Genomic DNA, 21,172 nt, shown 5'->3' with positions numbered 1-21,172 from the left:
TGACAGAAGCATTGTACTACATGGTGCTGATAGAAGCATTGTACTACATGGTGCTGACAGAAGCATTGTACTACATGGTGCTGACAGAAGCATTGTACTACATGGTGCTGACAGAAGCATTGTACTACATGGTGCTGACAGAAGCATTGTACTACATGGTGCTGACAGAAGCATTGTACTATATGATGCTGACAGAAACATTGTACTACATGGTGCTGATAGAAGCATTGTACTACATGGTGCTGACAAAAGCATTGTACTACATGATGCTGACAGAAGCATTGTACTACATGATGCTGCATATTTTTTTTTTAAACTGTCTTTAACGCTTCTTTAGGTTACAAGTAATTTCATTGTAACAATAGTAATGTTATATAAATGCTGAGGAGAGACAGATCTCTATTGGTTTATGAATCTATATTCCTCAAATTACTCCTTCCAAAATAGAAGTTATTTAGCTTTTTTTTGTACTGTACTTAATTTAAAGGGATAATGAACCCAAATATTTTCTTTCATGATTCAGATAGAGCATGCAATTTTAAGCAACTTTCTAATTTACTTCGCCCCCTTTGAACCACCAAGGCGGAGGCAAAATAGATAGTGAAGATAGGCCCGTGTCTATGTGAGGGACAGGATGCACAGCCAATCAGATGTATGATTCACCGGAAGTGACGTCATCTTGGAGTTTTTGATTTCTTGGAGTTTTCGATGTATCACCGGTTACATTTTGCCTCCAATCAGCAAACACTACCCAGGTGCTGAACAATAGATGGGCCAGCTTGTAAGCTTACATTCCTGCTTTTTTAAATAAAGATACCAAGAGAACAAAGAAAAAATGATAAAATTAGTAAATTAGAAAGTTTCCTAAACGTTGCATGCTCTATCTTAATCATAAAAAAAACAATTTGGGTTCAGTATCCCTTTTAAGGGACATGATACCCAAGTGTTGAAGCACATGGAAGTGATGCAGCATAGCTGTAAAAAGCTAACTAGAAAATATCACCTAAACATCCCTATGTAAAAAAGAAAGATATTTACCTCAAACTTTTTTATGTATTTACACCCTTAAGTAAGCTCTATGAAATCTCATGAGATTTCACGGAAATCATAGCAAATGCAAAGTATTACCTCAGCAATGCTAATGCTGTTTGGCTATTGGTTTTTTTTTGTGTGTGGGAGGGTTTCAACTTTCTGCTGGACAGAAGCTGAAGTATAACTGTTTACACAGCACTTACTCTGGTGAGCTGAAGACATTTTGAGGTAAAATATCTTCTTCTTTTACATAGAGATGCTAAATCATTGCCTAAGACATACCCTTTACAATGAGTTAAAGGGACACTGAACCCAAATTCTTTCTTTCATGATTCATATAGAGCATGCAATTTTAAGCAACTTTCTAATTTACTCCTATTATCAAATTTTATCTGTTCTCTTGCTATCTTTATTTGAAAAAGAAGGCATCTAAGCTAAGGAGCCAGCCAATTTTTGATTCAGAACCATGAACAGCACTTGTTTATTGGTGCTGTCCAATCAGCAATGACAGTTGTTCACCAAAAATGGGCCGGCATCTAAACTGACATTCTTGCTTTTTAAATAAAGACACCAAGAGAATGAAGAAAATTTGATAATAGGAGTAAATTAGAAAGTAGCTTAAAATTGCATGCTCTGTCTGAATCACGAAAGAAAACATTTGGTTTCAGTGTCCCTTTAAGCAGACCTGCTAATGTTATTTTTGTTAGGTATTAAAAGGCTAATTATGGCTAGAAGGTTAAATAAACACAAGCAGCTATTTCACATACAAAGCTAAAGTAGTAGTTTGCAAACAATTAAATACACTCTAATGGGTAAATTGGACCTTGGGAACACATTAAATGGGAGAAGATTTTAGAGTACAGTGTCCCTTTAAAGGTCTATATACTTTAATTTCCTTTGGTCTGTTTAGCACATGTTGTGACTCCTCATTCAGTTCCTTTGATGTAGACTGTTATGATAAGTACCGGGTGTGATAGAAGCAAAGTAAAAAATTAATTGCTGCATTTTAAATACTTACACTCAAGCTGTTAAAATAGAAGAGCATAACTTTTATTTGCAGATGCATAAATGCTAAACATTCACAAATACTAAGCTAAAATGATCCACTATTTTCAAGGATATTGAAAGATAGTCTTGAACTTATTTAACATTCAATAGTCATTTAAAATGATTCTGATAAAAGTAAATAATCATGTCATCTCTCTAATATCCTTACCAAATGAGAAGTGTGTAATAATTAAATTAATGTACTTTAATAAAGTAGAAAAAAGTCACACTAAAATAAAAAGTATTTAATATCACCACAATGTAACATTTACTCATCTAATATTACACGGAGTGCACATATTTCTTTTTCAAAACATACAATAAATTCCCTACATAACAGTCCTTTCTAGTCTCCAGTGTTTGCAAACAGTAGGCACACTATGAATAAAGCAGCGCACATGGTGTAGTCAAACCATTAGTCACAGCAATCTGCAATGCTCTGGCTAATAGCAGGCGGCACTGTTGAAAGAGGAATCTGCATAATTATTAATATTGTAGATTTCTATGTGTAAGTGATACTTTGATACAGTAATTATAAGTAGTTATACATATTTTTATTCCTGCTGTATTTTTCTCTTTGTTTAATATGCGGATATACTATTTGAAATCACATTTATTCTGATTTTCCTGTATACTTTTTAATATAATTTGTGCACCATAATGATGAAACACAGTAATTACTAAAGACAAATCAGTTACAGCCCAAGTGCGCCTCATCACAAACTTTCGGCTAGATTACGAGTTGTGTGTTAAGGTAAAAAAGCAGTGTTAAGAGGTCTTAACGCTGCTTTTTTACGCCCGCTGGTATTATGAGTCTAGAAGATTTAGGGTCACCGCACACTTCTTTGGCCTTATCGCAAAACGAATTACGTAAACTTCGTAAAGTCTTTTTTCTATGGGACTTCCATAGCGCTGGTATTACGAGTCTGTCCTGGGAGGTAAAAAAGTGAGCAGTACACCCTACCCCGTCAAGAGTCCCAACGCAATTAAAAGTCAGTAGTTAAGAGTTTTATGGTACAACGCCATAACATAAAACTCATAACTAAAGTGCTAAAAAGTACACTAACACCCATAAACTACCTATTAACCCCTAAACCGAGACCCTCCTGCATCGCAAACACTATAATACATTTTTTAACCCCTAATCTGCCGCTCCGGACACCGCTACCTACATTATATTTATGAACCCCTAATCTGCTGCCCCCAACATCGCCGCCACCTACATTATATTTATTAACCCCCTAATCTGCTGCCCCCAATGTCGCCGCCACCTGCCTACACTTATTGACCCCTAATCTGCCGCCCCCAACATCGACGCCACTATAATAAACATATTAACCCCTAAACCGCCACACTCCCGCCTCGCAAACATTAGTTAAATATTATTAACCCCTAATCTGCCGCCCCCAAGATCGCCGCCACAATACTAAATGTATTAACCCCTAAACCTAAGTCTAACCCTAACATAACACCCCCTAACTTAAATATAATTTAAATAAATCTAAAGAAAATTACTATCATTAACTACATTATTCCTATTTAAAACTAAATAATTACCTATAAAATAAACCCTAAGCTAGCTACAATATAACTAATAGTTACATTGTAGCTAGCTTAGGGTTTATTTTTATTTTGCAGGCAAGTTTGTATTTATTTTAATTAGGTAGAATAGTTATTAAATAGTTATTAACTATTTAATAACTACCTAGCTAAAATAAATACAAAAGTACCTGTAAAATAAAACCTAACCTAAGTTACAATAACACCTAACACTACACTATAATTAAATACATTTACTAAATGAAATACAATTAAATAAATTAAATTAAATTAGCTAAAGTACAAAAAAAACAAAACACTAAATTACAGAAAATAATCAACAAATTACAGATATTTAAACTAATTACACCTAATCTAATAGCCCTATCAAAATAAAAAAAGCCCCCCCAAAATAAAAAAAAACCCTAGCCTAAACTAAACTACCAATAGCCCTTAAAAGGGCCTTTTGCAGGGCATTGTCATAAAGTAATCAGCTCTTTTACCTGTAAAAAAAAAATACGAACAACCCCCCCAACAGTAAAACTCACCACCCACACAACCAACCCCCCAAATAAAATCCTATCTAAAAAACCTAAGCTCCCCATTGCCCTGAAAAGGGCATTTGGATGGGCATTGCCCTTAAAAGGGCAGTTAGCTCTTTTGCAGGCCCAAAGTCCCTAACCTAAAAATAAAACCCACCCAATACACCCTTAAAAAAACCTAACACTAACCCCCTGAAGATTGAATTGCTGTTCTGAAGATCCGACATCCATCCTCAAGGAAGTGGCAGAAAGAAGTCTTCATCCAACCGGGTCGAAGTCCTCAACGAAGCCGGGAGAAGTCTTCATCCAAGCCAGGCGAAGTGGTCCTCCAGACGGGCAGAAGTCTTCATTCAGATGGCATCTTCCATCTTCATCCATCCTATGCAGAGCGGCTCCATCTTCAAGACATCCGACGCTTAGCATCCTCTTCATCCGACGACTAAAGACGAATGAAGGTACCTTTAAGTGACGTCATCCAAGATGGCGTCCCTTAGATTCTGATTGGCTGATAGAATTCTTTCAGCCAATCGGAATTAAGGTAGAAAAAATCCTATTGGCTGATGCAATCAGCCAATAGGATTGAAGTTCACACCTATTGGCTGATCCAATCAGCTAATAGGATTGAACTTGCATTCTATTGGCTGATTGGAACCGCCAATAGAATGCAAACTTCAATCCTATTGGCTGATTGCATCAGCCAATAGGATTTGTTCTACCTTAATTCCGATTGGCTGATAGAATTATATCAGCTAATCAGAATCTAAGGTACGCCATCTTGGATGACGTCACTTAAAGGTACCTACATTCGTCTTTAGTCGTCGGATGAAGAGGATGCTCCACGTCGGATGTCTTGAAGATGGAGCCGCTCCGCGTCGGATAGATGAAGATAGAAGATGCCGTCTGGATGAAGACTTCTGCCCATCTTGAGGACCACTTCGCCCGGCTTGGATGAAGACCTCTCCCGGCTTCATTGAGGACTTCGACCCGGTTGGATGAAGACTTCTGCCGCATTCTTGAGGATGGATGTCGGATCTTCAGAACAGTAAGTCGATCTTCAAGGGGTTAGTGTTAGGTTTTTTTAAGGGTGTATTGGGTGGGTTTTATTTTTAGGTTAGGGACTTTGGGCCTGCAAAAGAGCTAACTGCCCTTTTAAGGGCAATGGGGAGCTTAGGTTTTTTAGATAGGATTTATTTTGGGGGGTTGGTTGTGTGGGTGGTGGGTTTTACTGTTGGGGGGGGGTGTTTGTATTTTTTTTTACAGGTAAAAGAGCTGATTACTTTGGGGCAATGCCCCGCAAAAGGCCCTTTTAAGGGCTATTGGTAGTTTAGTTTAGGCTAGGGATTTTCTTTATTTTTGGGGGGGCTTTTTTTATTTTGATAGGGCTATTAGATTAGGTGTAATTAGTTTAAATATCTGTAATTTGTTTATTATTTTCTGTAATTTAGTGTTTGTTTGTTTTTTGTACTTTAGCTAATTTAATTTATTTAATTGTATTTAATTTAGTAAATTTATTTAATTATAGTGTAGTGTTAGGTGTTATTGTAACTTAGGTTAGGTTTTATTTTACAGGTACTTTTGTATTTATTTTAACTAGGTAGCTATTAAATAGTTAATAACTATTTAATAACTATTGTACCTAGTTAAAATAAATACAAACTTGCCTGTAAAATAAAAATAAACCCTAAGCTAGCTACAATGTAATTATTAGTTATATTGTAGCTAGCTTAGGGTTTATTTTATAGGTAAGTATTTAGTTTTAAATAGGAATAATGTAGTTAATGATAGTAATTTTATTTAGATTTTTTTTAAATTATATTTAAGTTAAGGGGTGTTAGGGTTAGACTTAGGTTTAGGGGTTAATACATTTAGTATAGTGGCGCCGACATTGGGGGTGGCAGATTAGGGGTTAATAAATGTAGGTAGGTGGCGGCGATGTTAGGGATGGCAGATTAGGGGTTAATAATATTTAACTAATGTTTGCAAGGCGGGACTGTGGCGGTTTAGGGGTTAATATGTTTATTATAGTGGAGTTGATGTTGGGGGCGGCAGATTAGGGGTCAATAAGTGTAGGTAGGTGGCGGCGACATTGGGGGTGGCAGATTAGGGGTTAATAAATATAATGTAGGTGGCGGTGATGTTGGGGGCAGCAGATTAGGGGTTCATAAGTATAATGTAGGTGGCGGCGGTGTCCGGAGCGGCAGATTAGGGGTTAATAAATATAATGCAGGTGGCGGCGATGTCGGGGTGGCATATTAGGGTTAATAAGTATAAGATTAGGGGTGTTTATACTCGGGGTTCATGTTAGGGTGTTAGGTGTAGACATAACTGTTATTTCCCCATAGGAATCAATGGGGCTGCGTTACGGAGTTTTACGCTGCTTTTTTGCAGGTGTTAGACTTTTTCTCAGCCAGCTCTCCCTGTTGATTCCTATGGGGAAATCGTGCACAAGCACGTACGACCAGCTCACCGCTGACTTAAGCAGCGCTGGTATTGGAGTGCGGTAATGAGCAAATTTTTGCTCAACGCTCACTTCTTGTCTTTTAACGATGGGTTTGTAAAAACTCCTAATACCAGTGCTGTAGGAAAGTGAGCGTTGAGTGAAAACTGCTCGTTAGCACCGCATAGCCTCTAACACAAAACTTGTAATCTGGCCGTTTATGTTTTATATCAGTGTCACATTGACTGGCTTATGATCTTCTCCAGGGATCTACATGATTCTAGCTGTCTTATTCATGCACACAAATACAATCTAAGATATGTTTTCTGTTTGGCTCTATATTCACTAACAACTATGTTGAAATTTCTTTGAATTCTTATTGCAGACTCTAACCTTTGTTTTCTATCCTTGTCAGTATATGATTAAATTACCTCTCTGCACACAGCTTCATCTAAGTAACTGAACTATGTTAAAGGGACATGAAACACAATTTTTTTTCTTTCATGATTCAGATAGAGTATACCGTTTTAGACAGCTTGCCAATTTACTTCTATTATCTAATTTGCCTCATTCTCTTGGCATCTTTTGTTTAAAAGCATATCTAGGTGGGCTCAGGAGCTTGGAGCTAGCTGCTTATTGGTGGCTGAAATTGTATGCCTATTTTCATTGGCTTACAAATGTGTGCAGCAAGCTCCCAGGAGTGCATTGCTGCATCTTCAATAAAATATACCAAGAGAATGAAGCAATATTGTTAACAGGAGTAAATTTGAAAGTTATTTAAAAATGTATAATCTATCTGAATCATAAAATAAAAGTTTTGGGTTTCATGTCCCTTTAATTAACCTCAAATTCAAGCATTGATATATATATAGATATATAGATATATAGAACTCAGCACATTATTTGGGGTAAATCAACCATTCTGTAATGATGACACTCAGCTAAAATATTTTACCTTCAGTTAAGAGAGTAATATTTCTTCATTTGTGAAACTAACATTTTAAGTGAACATGATTTTTGTTCGCTGCATTTGTTTTTTCAACAGCTAAACTCCACACACACAACAAAACTGTCATTGTTATGCAGTTTCTAATCCTATCTTCTGTACTAAAGCCAATCAGGGGCAGTTGAGTGGCAGGGTTAGCATTGTGAAACATGCAATGTACAGTTCAGGTTCTCAGAAATATAAAAAGGGAAGGGGGCTAAATAAATAAATTATATTGTAAACATGTTAAGCTTAATGAAAAAGAGCCAATGTGGCTTTGAGTGTTAAAGAGACATTAAACACTATTTAAATGCTAGATAAAATGATGCATTCAAAGAAAAGATTAGTTTGAGAATAACATGTAGATGTATTTTTTAAAATTTCATTAGCCGTTTAAATACTGACAAAATAGTGTAAAGTGTTAATGTCTATAAAACAATGGGAGCTACCATGTTGTAACTTAGGTAACCTTCTCTGCTGTGACCAATTAGGGACAGTTATAAATAGGCCACTAGAGTGTGCAGCCAATGGCTGTGTGGAATATAACAGTGTTCTGCACTTCCATTTCTAACAGGGACTGAAAAGCTCACAATTTGAGAATGGAATTAGAGGAAAAGAGAACAAAATAAATAATGATAGTATATTGCAGAGGGTGTTTTATATACGTGATTTATCATTTTATATTACCATTTCAAAGTGTTTAATGTCCCTTTAAGATGATAAGTTTTGCCAGTGTCTTGTTAATACCTGCCATGGGCTCTTTCAGTTTTCAGTATTGAAAACTATCCAATTTTCAAACTTAGAATTCAGGAAAAGGGGGCAAAATAAATAAAATAAAAATATTGCAGAGTTCTTCTACTATGCATAACTAACCATTGTATATTACAACCAAAATGTGTTTACCGTCCCTTTAAAATTCTAAATGCCCAGATTCCCCTTATAGGGCCAGATTACAAGTGGAGCGGTATTTAACGCTCCCGCTCGCATGCAAACTGCGCTTGAAGTAAGATTTTGTGCGCGTCGTGTAGCACTCGTATTACAAGTTCAAACTATTAAGTTAAACTATTTTCGCACGAGCGCTTAACCAACACATATTCCCCCATAGAAGTCAATGGAGCAAAAAAGTGGAAAAAACCTAACACCCTACTCACATGCAAACCCGATCACATATTCTCAAGTACACTAACCCGACATGAAAATTTTAATATTTCACATTCCAATATTCTTCACATAGCAGAATATGTTCTATTTATTCATAAATAGATATTTCTACATATATCTGATGGTATTTTGGTACGATTTATATCTATATCTATATATATATATATATATATATATATATATATATATATATATATATACAGTAAAAAAACAGTATAACACTTTATTAAATATGAATATTGCATAAATATGCTTTTTACATGTTTTTAGCTACTTAACTGCAAAGAGTTTTCAATGCACCTAAATATATGTCTATATGTGTGTACATATGTATTTATATGTGTAATATTTGTCTGTAAATACATATATACACATATAAATACATATGTACAGACATAAATATATATATATAAAAGTCTATATGTGTGTACATATGTATGTATATATATATATATATATATATATATATATATATATATATATAGAGAGAGAGAGAGAGAGAGAGAGAGATAGATGTATATGTATGTATGTCTATGATAAAGCCCTTTGCCTGCCTTTTGTTTTTCTAACATCTGAGAATTTTTTTTTACAAATTTTTATTAGATTGTGTTATTATGAGTTTAACTGTACTCTGTAATCTATTTTTTAATGTGTTGTGTGACACTTTTTTGTCTTGCGAAACAGTTAACCAAAGCTCTGAGGTTGCACTAACCTGACGAGCATTCATTTCAATTGCGGTCAAGCAATCACGTTTACTTTCAATTTGTAAACTTGTAATACGAGCGATAAACCCGAAGCGCACAAACACTTGCCATAAGTCCTTTTTCACCTCAAGCATAACTGTTGGCGCACTACTCGTATCTGGCCCCTAATTGTCAGAGTCAAGAAATCCATAGAAGATCCAGAACTTTGTTTTGTCTCAGAGAATGAGACTTTAGTTCTTTATTACTTGCCAAGGACCTATCACTTTAATCACTTTGTTTTTTTCATTCTACTCCATCCTCTCCCATTTTCAAAACTTCATCATGTTACCACGTGTCCTGATGGCCTTTAGTATTTCCTGTGCAGGCAACACCAAAGATAACTATAATTGTCAGCTCTCTCTAATTATCTACTAATCAGATCTTATATATCTTAAACAAAGACTGTAGTAACCTTTTTTAACTCATGTATTTGTCCTGTTCTTGTCATTTTTTTAAGGGGCATGATCATCTCTATCAGTAAAGTAGAGGCCTTTATTTCACTGCGGCTTCACTGCTTAGCTAAGTTGCTCTGGCGGCCCATGGCACTACTGATTTTTTTCAATGAGATGACGTTTCTATCTCTTAGCCAATACTTGTGTGGGTTGATCGGCATTATGCTGTAGGCACGCTATTGGCTAAGAGGTGGAAATGTCACCTCATTGAAAAAATGAGAAGCGCCGTGGGCTGCAGTGTAGTGGTAAAATAAAGGCACCATTTCTTCCCGGGGGAGGGGTTTTAACAGATGAATGAAGGTGGCCCTTATTTTTAGTGATGGTAAATCCTAGTGTTTGTTTTTAATTACAACCAGTCTAAATACAGCTAGTGGTTTCATTTAACTTTACATTTCTTAAATTGCACTTAGACAAAGGGGAAAAAATGTAACACGTAAAGAATTCTAATATAAAAAGTGATGCAGCCACCTTTTTAAAAAGGTAACAAATTAAGATTAAAAAAAAATACTACAATACTTTAATTAGGAACACATCCAGGTATTAGTTATTCTTTTTATCTTTCCCACGAGCAAAAACAAAGCATGAACATATATGTAACCTACCCGAGGCCCACCCAGCTTTCCGAAGTCATTAGGGGAAATGTTTAGTTTCAGCTTCTTTTATACTTTTCTCAAATATTACTTATTTTTTCAGACATACTTTTTATATGCATTAACACACCTGAAAACATCCAGTTATATTATAAATTATGCAGTGTAGTAAGTTCTACACATCTACTACTGCAATTCTAAACCTCAAGTTATTTCAGTTTTCAATTATTTAAAACCAGACATAACCATTGACTCTGTTCTTTGACTTAGAAGGTTTATGTATTATATTGTAATAGACTCCATTTCTGGATCTTTACCTACTATACTGACATGTTTTCAGTTATAGGAGTGAGACTAGATCAGGTAGGTACATGCCCCTACAGATCCCTCTATGCCAGTAATATAACTAAGGTAGACCTTTAGAGCAGATACATGCCCCTGCAAGTATATATGGTGGGGCACTAAAAATGACCAATGCCGATAACATACTAAAAACATAATACATCATTTACCAACCAAACCTCATATTAGGTGATCGAACTATGCAGCTGCCACCATACCAGCTATCTGTCCTTATTCAACTTCAGATCAGGTGCATGGACTCTGCAGCCCAATCATGCTAGCTATATAGTCAGAGTGGACCACAGACCAAATGCAAGGCCTCTGCAGCCCAATCATTAGACCTAGCATTCTAGCTAGACCTCAGATTAAATACATGGCCTCTGCACCCCCTTAGGCTAACTATATGCCCTAAATACACATCAGATCAGATGCATCGCCTAAACCATGCTATCTATGAGGCCTAATTAGTCTTCATATCAGAGGCATGGCACCTAGAAGTCCTGCTGACTGCTGACTGCTGCACCAGAGACATGAAAACGGAGAAAGAAAAGTGCACTGGAATTCCAGTAACAGTACCATCATTATCTGGCCCTGTGGATTGTTTGTTTTAGGCCCCTGCTGTTCACAGGCAGCTAGTGGGGTTGCCCATTACTGATGCCTTTGCACAAGAAGTGTTAAAGGGACACTCAAGTCAAAATTGAATTTTCATGATTCAGATAGAACATGCAGTTTTAAACAACTTTGCAATTTACTTCCATTAACAAAATGTGCACAGTCTTTTTAATATTTACAATTTTTGAGTCACCAGCTCCTACTGAGCATGTGCAAGAATTCACAGAACATATGTATATGCATTTGTGATTTGCTGATGGCTGTCACATGATTCAGGAGTGAAAATAGACATAACTTTGAAATTTGTCAGAAAAAACCTACTACTCATTTGAAGTTCAGACACACAGGCCCATTTATCAAGCTCCGTACGGAGCTTGAAGGGCCGTGTTTCTGGCGAGTCTTCAGACTCGCCAGAAACACAACTTATGAAGCAGCGGTCTAAAGACCGCTGCTCCATAACCCTGTCCGCCTGCTCTGAACAGGCGGACAGGAATCGCCGGACATCAACCCGATCGAATACGATCGGGTTGATTGACAGCTCCCTGCTGGCGGCCGATTGGCCACGAGTCAGCAGGGGGCGGCGTTGCACCAGCAGCTCTTGTGAGCTGCTGGTGCAATGTTAAATTTAGCGAGGTCTTGCGGACCTGATCCGCAGTGTCGGATCAGGTCCGCAAGCCCTTTGATAAATGGGCCTGTAAGTGCTATTGTCTGGTCTTTATAGCATGTACTTGTTGATTATGCAAATCTATAGCATTTGCTGGTTCTTTACGTAAAAATTAATAGAGTTTAACCTAATTTGCATGTTTTTGTACGATATACTTCTGTATAATAACATTGTCTGGAAGCCTTGCGCTCACGAGAGCGCGCTTCCATAGGCTTCAATGGGAGCCTCTTTCTGATGCTGTGAGACATGGCAAAGAACCTAGTGCAGCGCAGGGGGAAAAGTCGTGCTGCGTCGGGCAGAAAATTAGAAATATATATGTTTATGAATATATACATATATAGTTATGTGTTTATATGTGTATATACTCATATTAACACATAAATATATATATGTATATATGCATTTTCATAACATTGTCCCCATAGACTTCAATGTAAAGGCACTTTTCGGTGCCATTTTTTTTCTTACACGCTACATCCCCTCACTTTAACCCCTTATAACTGCTTTGTGCAGTTATTCTATAAAAAAAGAAATAAAGATGCTCATATTTATTATTTACACAAAGGAACTGTACACTTTATTTGGGGAGCATTTGGGACAACCTTTTTTTTTATTAACCAGAGGTGTGACCTCTGGTTACCTGCACTCCCGCAAGCTTGTGGGCACATTTACCAGCTGGTTAAAATATATAGTTTAAAACACCCTCCTTAGAGTAAAACAAGGGGAAAAAACAGATGAAGAATATGTGAAAACCACTTTAAAAAAACAAACAAAACAAAAACGGACAATAAAGGTATGAGCTTAGCAATACCAATAAAGGTATGAGCATAGCAATAACAATAAAGGTATGAGCGTAGCAATAACAATAAAGGTATGAGCGTAGCAATAACAATAAAGGTATGAGCTTAGCAATACCAATAAAGGTATGAGCTTAGCAATACCAATAAAGGTATGAGCATAGCAATAACAATAAAGGTATGAGCGTAGCAATAACAATAAAGGTATGAGCGTAGCAATAACAATAAAGGTATGAGCGTAGCAATAACAATAAAGGTATGAGCGTAGCAATACCAATAAAGGTATGAGCATAGCAATAACAATAAAGGTATGAGCGTAGCAATAACAATAAAGGTATGAGCATAGCAATAACAATAAAGGTATGAGCATAGCAATAACAATAAAGGTATGAGCATAGCAATAACAATAAAGGTATGAGCATAGCAATACCAATAAAGGTATGAGCGTAGCAATAACAATAAAGGTATGAGCGTAGCAATAACAATAAAGGTATGAGCGTAGCAATACCAATAAAGGTATGAGCGTAGCACTACCAATAAAGGTATGAGCATAGCAATACCAATAAAGGTATGAGCGTAGCACTACCAATAAAGGTATGAGCATAGCAATTCCAATAAAGGTATGAGCATAGCAATAGCAATAAAGGTATGAGCATAGCAATAACAATAAAGGTATGAGCGTAGCAATACCAATAAAGGTATGAGCATAGCAATAACAATAAAGGTATGAGCATAGCAATAGCAATAAAGGTATGAGCATAGCAATAACAATAAAGGTATGAGCGTAGCAATAACAATAAAGGTATGAGCGTAGCAATACCAATAAAGGTATGAGCGTAGCAATACCAATAAAGGTATGAGCGTAGCACTACCAATAAAGGTATGAGCATAGCAATTCCAATAAAGGTATGAGCATAGCAATAGCAATAAAGGTATGAGCATAGCAATAACAATAAAGGTATGAGCGTAGCAATACCAATAAAGGTATGAGCATAGCAATAACAATAAAGATATGAGCATAGCAATAACAATAAAGATATGAGCATAGCAATAACAATAAAGGTATGAGCATATCAATAACAATAAAGGTATGAGCATAGCAATAACAATAAAGGTATGAGCATAGCAATAGCAATAAAGGTATGAGCATAGCAATAACAATAAAGGTATGAGCGTAGCAATACCAATAAAGGTATGAGTGTAGCAATACCAATAAAGGTATGAGCGTAGCAATACCAATAAAGGTATGAGCGTAGCAATACCAATAAAGGTATGAGCGTAGCAATACCAATAAAGGTATGAGCGTAGCAATACCAATAAAGGTATGAGCGTAGCAATACCAATAAAGGTATGAGCGTAGCAATACCAATAAAGGTATGAGCGTAGCAATACCAATAAAGGTATGAGCGTAGCAATACCAATAAAGGTATGAGCGTAGCATTACCAATAAAGGTATGAGCATAGCAATAACAATAAAGGTATGAGCGTAGCAATACCAATAAAGGTATGAGCGTAGCACTACCAATAAAGGTATGAGCATAGCAATAACAATAAAGGTATGAGTGTAGCAATACCAATAAAGGTATGAGCGTAGCAATACCAATAAAGGTATGAGCGTAGCAATACCAATAAAGGTATGAGCGTAGCAATACCAATAAAGGTATGAGCGTAGCAATACCAATAAAGGTATGAGCGTAGCATTACCAATAAAGGTATGAGCGTAGCAATACCAATAAAGGTATGAGCATAGCAATAACAATAAAGGTATGAGCGTAGCAATACCAATAAAGGTATGAGCGTAGCAATACCAATAAAGGTATGAGCATAGCAATAACAATAAAGGTATGAGCGTAGCAATACCAATAAAGGTATGAGCGTAGCAATACCAATAAAGGTATGAGCGTAGCAATACCAATAAAGGTATGAGCGTAGCACTACCAATAAAGGTATGAGCGTAGCAATAACAATAAAGGTATGAGCGTAGCAATACCAATCAAGGTATGAGTGTAGCAATACCAATAAAGGTATGAGCGTAGCAATACCAATAAAGGTATGAGCGTAGCAATAACAATAAAGGTATGACTTATACTATTTGTCAAATCTTTGTTTCAAAGGGTAACAATGTGATCCTGCAAATTTATTGCACTCTGTGTTTCCTAATTTAGGCAGATGAAGTTAACATACCACTGGCAAGAATATTACTGTATACATAAAGCCATAAACGGGGAAGCAAAAACTCTATGTCTGCAGTGCGCTTCTTCTGAGAAAAGGCAGAATGTGCTTGTGACATATCACAGTGCAGCATGGCAGAGGAATAGGCATGTGCTTATTTTAAATCAACCTTAGTTATTTTATAGTTTGACACTGTTTTTTTATAAACTGACTTTAAACTCAAAGATTCTGTCACAAAAGATATTTATTTTTTTTCAAAAATATGTACAAGTTAAAGCTTTTAAAATTGATTTAAAAATAATAGGTAAAGCATTTTTGTGCACAATGGATCTGTATGAACACATAGTTCACTGGCAAAGACAACTCCACCAGCTATATTGGTGTAGAGAAAGACACCCCACAAACAGAAATGCATTTTTAACACATCACAGAAATATTTACTTAAAAAATGTAATGCATTTTAAAATGTCATTGCTTAAATGTAACAAGATAAAAGAAAAAAAGAAAATGAATGAGCAAATCACAATATAAACATGAAAAAATAAATATATACATACACAGTGAGAATAAAAAACTTTATGCTGTTTTACTTATAGCCTCTTTAACAAAGAACAATGTGTGCACAGGAGCAAATGGAATGTATGGATTGGTAAAAGCAATGTAATTTTTTTGTAGTCCCGTTGAACAGATAATTTTAAGTGTCATTAGTCTTTGAAAGTGCAATAAATTGGCCCCTCTAGAAATAAAACAAACAACTGCTAAAGCCATGGAAAATACCAAATAAGGAAATAAAATACAAATGAAAATTTCTTTGAAATTTTAAACACACCATGATTTAAATAGTTTGTAAAAGCTGTTTATTAAACAGTACAAAACGTGTTGTGGAAGTCATAAGCATAAAACAATAGGTGTGAAATCTTCCTTTGTAACACCCGGGTAAGTTCACACCCACTGCTGTCAGCAATTTGTGGTTGCAGAAGAGCAATGTAAACCTGCTCATCTGTGAGATATTCTGGCATATAGATATATGCTTTTGCATTAATGGATTAAAGGGACATGAACATGACACTTAAAGCGACTGTAAGCGCCTTGTAATTTACATGACATTTCTGTTAAAGTTTTTAAACAAATTAACATTCTTTTTACGACAATGAGTTTTAATAGTTAAACTCCACCCATCATTTGCCTTATTTGGAGGAGCCAATCTTAGCTTTAGTTTGCAGACAACAAGGCTAACCATAGTCATAAAGTTAGTATAAACTTCTATGTTTGCAGCTGTTATCAGTTAATGCCAATTAGTGAAAGATATTTAGTAAGGTTGCTCAGTTTTCAGAGCTAAATTAAAAGGGGGCAAAGTAAATAATGAAAATATATTGCAAAGCTGTTTCATTATGCATAACTAAACATTTTATATAAAAATCTCAAGGTGTTTTTTTCCTTTAAAAGAGTCAAGATTTAAATAGAGTGTACATTTTTTTTTATAAAAACATTAATTTACTGCTATCAATTTGGCCTTTTGGTCTTCTTGACCCCTTTCCATGACAGCATACTGAGGTAGGCTCATGAGGGTGTACATATATATGAGTGTGTCCTGCTGGCCATTATCTGCATAAAATGAGCTGCTGGTCAATATTGCATACTGTGTTGTGTTGTCTATTGCATTAGTGTGTCCTGCTGGCCATTACCTGCATAACATGCGCTGCTGGCCGATATCTGCATACTGTGTCCTGTTGTCTATTGTATGAGTGTGTCCTGCTGGCCATTACCTGCATAATATACTGTGCCCTTTTGCTCACTTTCTTCATTGTGTACCCTGCTGGCCATATACTGCACATTGTCTGCATACTGTGCCCCACAGGGCTTTAACTGCATATTGTGCCTTGATGCCCTTAACTTAAGTAAAGTCCTGTTTGTTATACCTGACTGGACTCTAACCTCATCAATCTCTTGTTATAGGGGCAGTATACACCAATTTTCATATAACTGCATGTAATAGACACTACTATAAAGAAGAATATGCACAGATACTGATCTAAAAATACAGTAGTACACCTTTTAAAAACTTACTTAGAAGCTCCAAGTTTAGCACTGTTAATGAGGTAGTCTGGGACACCCACTGAAAGCGGCTGGGTAAACAAAAATAGCTGACACTCCCCACCTCCCCCCTTCCCTGCATATGAAAAGACAGATAACATAAACAGGAGCAAAGAATAGTCTGTAAACGTGTGTATACATCTGACACTGTGGGGCTTGGTTATGAGTCTAAAAATCAGTACAATGTTCTCAAAAAATAAGCAAAACTATACATTTTTATAAAAACACTACTAGATGGGCTATATAAATGGATCGTCTACAAAACATTTATGCAAAGAAAAATCTAGTGTACAATGTCCCTTTTAAGACTTATTGTTATGTGCTGTCAAAGCTGAGACATATCTGTGATACTTGTGTATAATTCTGTTGCCTTAATAAATCATTTAACACTTATTTAAAGTGATGGTAAACGGTAGCATTTTGTAAAGGCTATTCTGCTTGTAAGTAGTAAAATAAAGGTACCTTCATTCATGATTTGTAATTAAATGTCCTAAAAAGTACCTTTATTTTATGTCTCTTTCTACTAACATAACCCCCTCTGGCCACCCTTGAAAAAAGCTATTTTGTTTTCATGAAATGACATTTCCATCTCTTCTCCAATAGCTGTGCTAGCCATACGGCACTCAACGGTTGAAGAAAGAGACATAAAATAAAGTTACAATTTAGCCCATGTTTAATTAAAAATCATGAATGAACGGCCCTTTATTTTACTCCTTACATGCTGACTCCTTACATGCTGACTAGCGTTTCAAAAAATGCTACAGTTTACCATCACTTTGCTAGTTTTCACATTACACGTGGTTTACCACTGCACCTTCACTTGTTCATGTAACTGTATTTTTTGTCTAATTAACTCTATAAACATGCAGATAGGTGATAGTGCTTTAGAACTTGCATAAATAAAATATATAAATAAATCATAATCTTGATAACAATATATCAATAAATATTATGACAGAATAATAAGGTTACTTTGTCATGATGTGTACGTCCTCATTAATTTACATTAGCTGTTTTTTTTCTTTGCTACTTGAATGGAAATGAAATACATTGTGCTTACAAAACATTTCTGTTTGAATTATCTTTGAAATTTGCCAGAACATATTCTACTTCTGATTTCAAATTCAAAGTAAGTGCTATTACATTGTCTTTTTATTATTATTATTTATTATTATCGGTTATTTGCAGAGCGCCAACAGATTCCGCAGCGCTCATTTTTATTGACTATTTGACATTCAAGTATACTGTATTTAGTGGTTCTTTAAGGTATTTATGTCCCTTTAAAATCATTTTCGATGTTTTCATATATTCTATAAAGTTTTGTACATTGAAATACATTATCTGAGAATTGAAGCACATTATTTGATCCTGTTCTTGCCAGATGAATAGTTTTATAGCTCGCATGGTTTGCTTGCAGGAGACAGATCTAGTTATATAAAAATACCACCTCTGAATGACTGCCAGTCAAACGCTGCTGTACTAAACTCAGAAACGACCTTTTGAGATTAGACTTTCACCTCTTTGATATGGTTTACCTCAGGATAATATGAAGACTCCACATGCTCAACAGATTTTATCTGCCGGATGCCAAATTGTTTTCAGGGTGATAAAAGAAACTACCATGAGCTACATAACAGAATACACATTTGTTTTATACCTTAACAGAAACTGTGAGAAAACAGTGTCCTTTGATAGTTCAACAGAACAGAACTAAACACACATGAATAATCTAAAAATAAATGTAACATTACTTGAACTCAAATGAAATAAAAGCTCATTTTACTTTATAATAGAACATTTCTATCAGTTTGGGGATAATACTGTTCAAGGCTCATGCAGTCCCAAGGGCAGCAAGTCATTCATGTGAATCCTGGTTTTGACATCAAAATGTCCCTTTAAGGGAAACTAGAAAGTCCTAATTATTTACCATGAATTTAAATAATTGAATATATTAATTTGCATAAAAATGTAACATTAGTAATAACCCCTTTGCTTCCACAGAGGGCTGAAATAAAATATACTGCAGCTCTCAGACAGACACATAATTTGGTGGCAATTGCTCATGCTTTGAAACTCTTTATTTATCCAAACATTAGTGTAGTAGCCAACCTCAGTGCATAAAACCCAAACTTCACTAGAGATATGAAAGCTATGGCAAGGGGGCACTATATGGTCCTCAGTGGATTTAGAACATTTTTTTCTCTGTAAATGGATTATTGCTCTTCTCACTATGACTATGCTAGCTGTACAACTGCTGAGTAGCTGCAACTCTGTACTTCATAAAAGGTGATGCAAAATGGTTCAAAAGCTTCACCATTTACAGCAGAAGAAAAATCTTTGAAGTTATGCTGGGCCATATTGGGTATTACCTCATACTTGAGACAGCAAAAGTATGCACTGGGGACATTAATAGTTATTTTTCTTTCTAGTAATGTCATTTTGTATTCTGCATGACCTCTTACTCATGCACTCTTATATTTTCTGGGACAGAAAAAGAAATTGTAGACAAATGTTCCATGCAGCAGTGTTCTGTCTTTATAAGTTAGCAATGATGAAAGGTAAATGTATTCACATATTATTTATAATTACTGATGATGCTTTCAATGGCTATGATTACAAGTAACAATGTAAACAAAGCAGTTATATACAGTACATGCCACCCAGTGAATTAGTGAGGGGAAGTGAAAGCAGAGCAAAGAAAAATATACAGCAAAACTCAATGAAGCATTTAGTGGAAATAAGGCTTTTGGTTTTATTAAATACATTTAAGAAATACCAACAATGCTAGAAAATACTAGACCTCTATATAGCCAGCATGCTCTCTGGCAATGCTACTGCTATTTTTAAACTAAAATCTAACACTACATTTCCTGCTTTGCATGATAGTAGGTTATAGAACTGGATGCACATAAAACATGCATTGTCATACACAATGACCAGTATTATACTTCACTTGGAAGTCATTTTCCACAGACGTTTATTTTCGTTCCAAATAATTATATACTATTTATATCTGTGCTTAAAAGGAACATTAGATTCTGGTAACAGTTGTGTAATAATGTTTCTCCATCTCTCAGTCTAAGTCTTATATTAAATGCAACGGTTTCTACACTCAACTCACCAAGTCTCAGTGGGTCACACGTTTTGTTTGGGTTGTCTCCAATTCTGCATCTGTAAATGACCCCCGGGCTATTAACATTACTGGTGATGTTGGATTGAGGGGCACCAACTACAAGCCTGAAATGAAACAAGCACGTGGTGATTGTGTTTAAAATGTAAAACCTATCAAGTTAAACGTAAAAATGTCATTTTAAGTAATGGATATATACATCATTACAATATGGATGATATGTGCATACAAATACAACGAAAATAAACTAAACGTTTCAAATAACTCATTGCAACTCACCATTTTTCATCCTCATTGCTATGCAACAAAACAGAATATCCAAATAATGAGCCACTAAGCCCTTTAAAAACCACAGGGCTGGACACATCTATGTTGTAAGCTCGTGCAGCCTTTGTAAGCAGCCCATAGAGAAGCACAGCACTCCAGATGTTTTCTAGCGTGTAGAGTTTGCAAACTTTATCCCTTTTCCTCAGCATTGTGTCCCTGGGGTTACAGTATGTGCAGTCGTCCGGCTAATGTTATCAGAGGTGCCCAGGTTGCTACAGGAACTTGACTGCTATGCAAATATGTGCTTTAGTAATGAATATAGAGCGGCCAGCCGCCTCTCTGTACTTTAATTTAAAAGTTAAGGAATCCCTGTCAGCCTATTCACAAATGATGCCTCCCCAAAGACTCAGCATCGTGACCCCACCCTGTGCTTGGATTTCTGCCTCCTAATTGGTCGCACTGTGGGCCTAAACTCCGCCCACGCCTAGGACCACTCCTTTATTCCAAGTGATGAAGCAGAGCAAGAAGTCAGATGTCTTCTCCAAGTAGTACAGCAGTAAAAACAT

At 35.9% G+C, this 21,172-nt stretch overlaps 1 protein-coding gene across 1 annotated transcript in view; it reads right to left on the bottom strand.

Annotated features, from left to right (window-relative positions):
- The window catches only part of ITGA4 (integrin subunit alpha 4), a 292,692-nt gene extending 271,724 nt beyond the window's left edge, over window positions 1–20,968 (bottom strand). Inside the window, exons 1-2 of the mRNA XM_053698521.1 lie at window positions 20,619–20,968; window positions 20,331–20,446 (exon numbers count right to left, since the gene is read on the bottom strand). Coding sequence (XP_053554496.1) covers window positions 20,331–20,446; window positions 20,619–20,815 — 313 coding nt within the window. The 5' untranslated portion in view covers window positions 20,816–20,968. The remainder of the gene's footprint in view (window positions 1–20,330; window positions 20,447–20,618) is intronic.
- Window positions 20,969–21,172: the final 204 nt, after the last annotated feature.

This window comes from Bombina bombina, chromosome 1 (genome assembly GCF_027579735.1).
Source record: "Bombina bombina isolate aBomBom1 chromosome 1, aBomBom1.pri, whole genome shotgun sequence".
Lineage (NCBI taxonomy): Eukaryota > Metazoa > Chordata > Amphibia > Anura > Bombinatoridae > Bombina > Bombina bombina.
This window is presented reverse-complemented; position numbering and strand designations above follow the sequence as displayed.